This window comes from Malania oleifera, chromosome 3, assembly GCF_029873635.1.
Source record: "Malania oleifera isolate guangnan ecotype guangnan chromosome 3, ASM2987363v1, whole genome shotgun sequence".
Classification (NCBI taxonomy): Eukaryota; Viridiplantae; Streptophyta; class Magnoliopsida; order Santalales; family Ximeniaceae; genus Malania; species Malania oleifera.
The window spans coordinates 74902966-74910813 of NC_080419.1; the positions used below are offsets into that span (position 1 = coordinate 74902966).

Consider the following 7848-nt stretch of genomic DNA (forward strand, 5'->3'; position numbering starts at 1 on the left):
AAATATTTCCACTAAACAACCACCTCATTTTGGGGCATAAAATATCCAAAATAGTAATTCTTGGGAAATTTTCAATTTTCTTTTTTTTTTTTCTTATTATTATTTCAAAAGAAGACCTTTCATGTATTTATAATTTAAATATAATTTTCAAAGATAGATAAATTTAGTAAATTGACATTTAGAGATTTAAATTCTAGTTTAAAACAAGAAACTTTAGGGCTTATTTGGTATCGTTATTATTTTCTAGTTCTATTTTTTTGCTTAGTGAAAAAATAAATTATAGAAACATGTTTGATTACATTGTTAATTTTCTATTTCTATTGTTGAATTTCAATTGTTTGCAAAAAACACTAAAAACCAAATTTTATGATTTTAAGTTGTTTTGTCAATCTCTTGCTATAAATTTTAATTTTTTTGGATTAAATCATTCATTTTATGCACTTTAAAATGAAAACAAAAATACAATGATAATATAAATTTAAATAAAAATATACATAACTTTTAAAAGATAATAATAAAGTCAATTACAAAATATTTTTACTATTTTTCAATTGTCATATCCAATAAATTTTTTATTGAAAAGTAGATTTTGGTAGCATAACAATTAAGTAGAATTAATTATAATAATTTTTATTTTTGTTATAGTATTTTTTAATGTGTATTATTGTGCAACTTTATCATTTTAATTATATTTTTATAATATGATTTGATTTAAAGAAGAAAATGAGTATTTTTAATTAATTTTTTTAAAATTGTTTTAATTTTATATGCATTAACCAAATAAGTTGTTGAAATCTAATATTTAATTTCTGTTTTTGATTTTTGATTTTTGATTTTTGATTTTTGTTTTTATAATTTTTTATAGTAACACCAAATGGCGAGGCCCATTACAAGTCGCCCATGGAATGAAGTTAAATATGTTCCAAGTGTAAGCATGTTGACTACATCCACGAGGCACCAACAAGAAAAGAAAACGACAAACTGAGAAATCACAGAAAGAAAAGTTGCAAAACATGACATGTTCACATGGTGTTGGCCTCGATTCTCATCAAGAGCATCAAAGCAGGCGGAGTTTCCCTGTTACTGAATCCACTGATGCCTTTCTACCTGCTCAAAAATAGGATTTAACAAGTTCTGGATCAGGAGTACAGCACAAGAATCAATCAGTTCATGGCTATATCTACAGCCATGAAGGTTTATCAAATGGGCCATAGTTTCCAAGGCTTAAACAATATATAATTTTGAGTTGCTATGCTGTTTTATTGATGAGCAAGAGGAGAAATAGGGAACCATAACTTAACCAAGCTAGTAGCATCTGCAACGTCAAAATTTGAGTAAATACACAAGTGCTTGATGTAGATGTCAAAATGTGGATTTCTATATACTGAAATACTAATTAATCTCTACTCTAGACACCCAAAAAGAAAAATGAAGGTGTTTGTTGCAGCAGACATTGGAAATTAGTCCCTTGCTTTCCATTCTTTTGGCTTGGTACCAGTCCCTTCTTTTATACTATAATAGCTTCATAACATACAATATGTTCCAGTTTATTACTGTTGTTATAGTTCCAGTTATTATAATGGTTTTGCTGCAGGGAATAGATGCAACTTCAGATGCTACCAGGCCAAGACACACCTAATGCACTCTCAAAAACAAAAATGATTTAAACAAAAGCTTTGGACATCCAGCTGAAGTCATTTAAATCCCCATTGGGTGTAGAAGTCAAGAAAAATGATATTCTTGAGAAAGTGGATGAAAATAATTGTGATGGAAGTCTAAAGACAACTGAGGTGTCTGCAAGTAAAAGCAATTAAAGTAACAGGGCAAAGAAATTTAAGCCAACACAGAAAAATCTCATCAAAATCATGGATATTAGGTAAGCATAACCACATCTAACTGATCAAAGAAAACATGACAGTGCAAAACATAATAAAATTAAATTAAAGACTACCTTGAAATACTAGAGAAAACCACAACCTAGATTGTATTGATATGCACTGACGGTAGCCTACACAATCTAGGAGTGTGATATCTCTACCATAATGTTTAATGTTTCATAGATATTGAGATGTTCCAATTTGAAAAGGCTGTGCATATCTTTGTAATAAGTTAAATTGATGTCTCCATCTCTACTATATATCCTACAAACACATATGTTAACAGTTGAATTTATTATGATTTTTCATAAATAAAATAAAACCGTATGCTATAGACAGAAGATAGATGAACTAATGATAGCTGGCCACTGAACAAGCACTCCGTTCAATACAACAACTCACTCAGTTCAATCACACTGTGTTTAATTCATCTACTTTATGTTGAAGAACACTAGAGACTTTCAAAAAATTAATTTGAGCAGCAACGAAAGGTGATAATGAAGTTCAAAAGGAGAGGGAGGAACATTCCTTCAAAGACATGCAACTAAAAGCCAACATACCAGGTCCAACGGCAAGAACTGTTTTTGACCCAGCCAGAACCTGTATTGAAAAAGGGGCCCAAAATCAGCTATTTCCCCTTTTCTCAAGGATGATGTCCAAAATGTTAATTATTGAGCATACTGTTCAATCAAGTCATGAGTGCATTCTCTTCAATCACTCTTAGTAACTTCTATGATCATGCAATACGAAAAAAGTACCTGTGTGCGTCCTGCATCAGAAACAACAAAAGTTGGCAGGCCAATGCTCTCAGCTGCTTCCTTAAGCTTATTCCTAGCACAGTAATAAAAAAAGCCATACCAAATAAAATGATGCGCGATACATATATAAATAAAAAGTACATTCTTTGAACTGAAATCACCTGCTTACATTTCCTGTTGATTCTTGCATGTGACAACTATTTTGGGCTGTCCACATTGCTCCCACTGTCTCAAAAGGGACCGCTGACTGCAACAAGAACAAACTTCTATTCTGTCACCAAATGTGCAATTTGGAAATAGTAGAATTAAATCACTCATTAGTATATAGGACATCTGGGCAGTTCCTTTATACATCATTATAACAAGCAAAACATCTCAATAGATGGGTTTTCTCTTGAGTGTTGAAAAAAGGACAGTTGAAAAGAATGCTTTAAAGGCTTTTAAGCAACACATGGGAGCAAGAGGAAAAGGAACTCATTTTTTCTCACATATGACCAAGTATAAAGCCTTTAATTTCACTAAATATTTTCCAAGTTAGTGTAAAGCAGCTATTCTCACGACTTAAATCTTTGTAATTGCACTAGTCTAGCACCAGGAAACCGACTCCTTAAACAATACACAAGTAATCTTAATATTTCCAACAGAAGATAAAAGTGGCGTTCGTTTGCAAGGAATCAATTTCTGGAAGCATAAAGGTACAATATGGATAAACCTGCCTCAGTGACGAAAAATTGAAAACTCTGAAGCCCAAAGAATTTCTGCATGATTAAATCTATCCCACAAACATAGTTTTTAAGTTCCTCTGCAAGCAATCATGTACAACATTACCCATGTGGGCATCTGTTTGTGCTATTTGCAACAAAGCTACTCTTGATCAACCAGAAAGGAAGAGAAGGGGGAATTTTAACAATCATAATAAGCATAAGTTTCAGCACTTGAATAGTGAAACTCGTTCATGGTTAGCAATTATATACCTTAGCATGAGTTCTGCATACATACCAGTGGCAGCATCTGGAGAGACGTCAAAAAAAAAAAAAAGTCAAATAAAATAAAAACAAACCAATGACACTGGATTCAGAGATATATTGAATGGAAGGAAAAACTACTGTTAATTGAAGCATAGATATCTTACGGGCACATTGAGATGCAATCTTTCCAGCTGCCATTTTCAAGTCTTGCCTAACTACCAAAACCTGCCAGTGGCATTTCCCCAACTTGGAACTCATACATTTTTTAACAATCACAGAAAATAGCAATTACCAATATAATTAAACAGAAACTAGCGTCTCTTTTTTCTTCTTTCCTCCAACCATGCTTGTGAGATCATATCAGAAGATAAAGAAAGCTCTAATTAAGAGACAGTCCTGTGAGAGAAGGTTCATACAAAAGGTCACATACAGAACAGCAGTCCTATCATGAGAGAATAAACACCCCGAGTGGTGCAGTGCAAATGAGAACTCAGAATTTGTCCACTTTGATGATTCCAACAAGAAATCAACAAAACCAGAAACCTTTATGAATCAAATAACTACAAGGAAAAAAATCTAAGGACCTAAACTTTTTCAATTAGAAGAAGCAAAGGATAACATACTTTATTCTTGCTGTTTGTTAATAATTTATATTTTGAAATAGGGATTTGTTCATGATGATCATCATTGTTTCAGAGAGCTAATATTCTAATAACCATTGAACTTCAAATAATTTCACCACCAAGACTTCAACAAATCCGTTATCCAGCAAACAACTCTATCATAAACAGACTCATCATAGCAGTATATCTAACATTGCTTGAACATTCACAGGATAATCGATTAAAAGAACATAAGAAATCATGAAATATGAGAAGCAAAGAACTGACAGCAGCAGACCATTTTAAGTTGTTCATCATTATTAGTTGAGACCAGAGTCTGATTTTGTTGGCGCTTTTCCGCTATGGAATTGGTGGGCTTCTTCTGATTTCTGATGGGCTTGGATAAATCCAACAGCAATCCAAAAATGAAACCAATGACGAGACCTGGAATGAAGTTTTCGGGCCTGAAGCTCACTGCTAACCATTCTCTTTCACGTTTCTGCTGCTGTCAATACGGAAGTCAATTATGTGAGTGTGTAACAGAAGAGATAGAGAGAAACCGGAAGTATCAAACAATCCACTTGAATTCTTTTGAATAAGGTCAGAAATGGATATGTTTGATTGCGGAGAAAATATAGGGAACGGTACTAAAGCAATTGAAAAATATTAGGAGGTCTTATCATTTGAAGTCGGAGAAATTAAAACCCTTCACTCCACTCATTTCCCCACAATGCAAGCTCTCAGATTGATTGTGATGAATATTTTGTTTATCTGAAAACCTACCAACGCAAAACATGAAATTCGAATTCCCCCTTTCCTTTTTTTTCATGTACTTTCTCAGCTGCCAAACGGACGGAAAGCCAACGCAACAGGGGTGAAAAAAATTGCACGTTCAACTGCCCGGGAAGACGCAGGAATGACTGAATGAAACAAAAAGAAATCTTCGTGTGGAGATAGGGAATTACCTTCTTGGGTGGTCGAGGGTTTTGAAACGATCGGAACATGGGCCTTGCCGTTGATAACCCTGGGATAGTAACTAGCAGAACAAAGAGTCTATTTATGGTCTTTTCATGTCATTATTTATTTATTTATTTCCTAAATTTTTAACTGGCATGCTAGTTCGTTAGAAAAAGAGAGTTTTTTCTTGTTTTATTATTAATTTAAAATAAAATATTAAATAATATTATGTTTGGAAAAAATTTACCCAATCTAATGGTTACGTAATCTCACAGCACCAAGTTTAATGCTTACGTAATCTCGTAGTTTGGTACTGCGAGATTTAAACGTGTAGCATTTCTTGTGGTGACGCGTGGCAAAGTGGGCGAAGCAAATCTCATAAGACCAAATTTCGAGATTTTCTTTAAGAATGACCTGTGAGCTGACGTGTGGCAAATCTTATAACTTGATCCTGCAAGATTTGCTTAACCCTTTTGGTCCCGTGAGATATACCATATATATTTTAAATTAAAAATGCATTATACACAATTAAAAAAACAAAGTATTCTAATTCGAAGTTAATAACTCAAAATGTATTTTAATTTATAATTTCAAAAAATATATAAATATTTTTCCATCTAATTGAATGAATTGTTTATCTAGTTTAATGTCTAAACATATAGAACTAAGCAAAAATCATATGCATGAAATTTTTTAGTTTCTTTTTCTTTAATAATTATCATGTTTTAGGTTTTTTTTTTTTCTTTACTTATAATGCTTCTTAAAACAATATGAACGGATTAAATGCTATTTATTGCAATAGTCAAATTTAAAAATTTTATTTTTTATGACAATGCACATATATATTGTAGACACCAAATTTTATTCGGAAATCTAAGGTCTTAGGTTAGTCATGTTCTCTCCCTCACTTTTTGTGTATATTTCATATCTCACTTCGGCATACATATTTTACACGTGAAAGTGTAAAAATATCTTATAAACAAGGGTTTATAAAAGTCTATTTATACAGATAACGTCAAACTGTAAGTACATTTGAATTGCATCACAATGTAAGAATTGATAATTTAAGATAAATATAAGTAGGCATCATAGAACATATGATGGTGCTAATATATATATATTTTTTTGTATAAATTTCAACATGAAACAAACAAGAAACAACTTTTTAAATTCCATAATGAAAACATAGTGCTTATGTTGGATAAAATCATATAAATTTTTTTTTTTTTCGAAGTTTTCATTTCTTAAATGTCATTCTTGATAATATTATATGAAGTATGCACAAGACACATGAAGGTACAAATGAAATGAAAATAATCAAATGCTATACAAATGAAATAAAAATAATCAATGATATACAAATGAAATAAAAATAATCAATGATATACAAATGAAATAAAAATAATGATATACTACTCGGTGCCGCAGTAAGGTCGTCTCCGAGGTCGCGATAGCTGCCGTCTGCGTCTACTGTCTCCCTATTGGTCATCTGCATTAGGTGTCCCGTCCCATCGTCTTGTATGTGGATCAGCTCCCCCAAGAGGTATTGCGTAATCATCATCCATGCGAAGTGCACACGGAGAGAACTTATATGATGTCTCTAGATGAGAATGAGGCGACATAGCGGGTGCATCGACCTCCTTCCCATCGAAAATTTTGTCCAATAAAAATGACATCGATGGAGGTGACAGCAGAGTTAGATGGGGTGTCAATTAGTCTACTAGACGGTCCTGCAATATCAACTGCACTAGAAGGCGCATACGGTGCTGGCAGACTGAACATGTACTCCGCCTGCACAACCGGTGGCGAGGAGATGGGACTTATTGGACGACCAGCCAAGCATGTCATCCTCCTCGTACTAGAGTTGGTCGACCTCCTTGTGCTGGTACATCAGGTCGAGCAACTGGGATTCTTCGGCCATCCTCGTGGCCAAGGTCCAATGCAGCACTCATTAATCGGTGGATAGCGGGATTTGATCTGCCTCATGTAGTATGTCAGTCTACAGGATATGAAAATTTTGGTTAACTCATGCAGATCATAACGTACACATAACAAAAGGAAATAGTCATCATAGAACATATGATGGTGCAAATATATATATATATATATATATATATATTTGTATAAATTTCAACATGAAATAAACAAGAAACAACTTTTTAAATTCCATAATGAAAACATAGTGCTTATGTTGGATAAAATCATATAATTTTTTTTTTATTTTTTTCAAAGTTTTCATTTCTTAAATCTTATTCTTGATAATATTATATGAAGTGTGCACAAGACACATGAAGGTACAAATGAAATGAAAATAATTAAATGCTATACAAATGAAATAAAAATAATCAATGATATACAAATGAAATAAAAATTATCAATAATATACAAATGAAATAAAAATAATGCTATACTACTCAGTGCAGTAGCGAGGTCGTCTCTAGGGTCGTGGTGGCTGCCGTTTACGTCTACCCTCTCCCTGTTAGTCATATGCATCAGGTGTCCTATCCCATTTTCTTGTATGTGAATCATCTCTGCCAAGAGGTACTACGTAATCATCATCCATGCGAAGCGCACGCGGAGAGAACTGATATGATGTCTCTGGATGAGAACGAGTCAACATAACAGGTGCATCGACCTCCTCCCTACCGAAAATGTTGTCTAATAAAAATGACATCGATAGGGTGTC

At 33.1% G+C, this 7848-nt stretch overlaps 1 protein-coding gene across 2 annotated transcripts; it reads right to left on the bottom strand.

The window, feature by feature from the left end:
* Positions 1-901: 901 nt before the first annotated feature.
* Positions 902-5267, bottom strand: LOC131150599 (uncharacterized). 2 transcript variants are annotated; one of them, XM_058101423.1, is made up of 8 exons: positions 5171-5267; positions 4504-4707; positions 3768-3828; positions 3610-3646; positions 2805-2882; positions 2636-2708; positions 2438-2477; positions 902-1107 (listed from the first exon to the last, which is right to left on the bottom strand). In XM_058101423.1, the coding sequence occupies exons 1-8, from the start codon at positions 5207-5209 to the stop codon at positions 1058-1060; spliced, it is 582 nt and encodes a 193-aa protein (XP_057957406.1). In that variant the 5' UTR covers positions 5210-5267; the 3' UTR covers positions 902-1057. The 2 variants fall into 2 exon arrangements, with proteins under 2 accessions (XP_057957406.1, XP_057957405.1); XM_058101422.1 differs by having other exon boundaries at positions 4504-4710; positions 5171-5260.
* Positions 5268-7848: the final 2581 nt, after the last annotated feature.

What these genes read in the sequence shown, in the direction of transcription:
- LOC131150599 (XM_058101422.1), bottom strand. Translation starts at nt 5,209, where the DNA reads ATGTTCCGATCGTTTCAAAACCCTCGACCACCCAAGAAG. An exon ending in TATGCAGAACTCATGCTAAG is followed by an intron (nt 2,883 to 3,609) that starts GTATATAATTGC and finishes TTCTTGTTGCAG; the next exon opens with TCAGCGGTCCCTTTTGAGAC. An exon ending in CTGATGCAGGACGCACACAG is followed by an intron (nt 2,478 to 2,635) that starts GTACTTTTTTCG and finishes TTTTCAATACAG; the next exon opens with GTTCTGGCTGGGTCAAAAAC.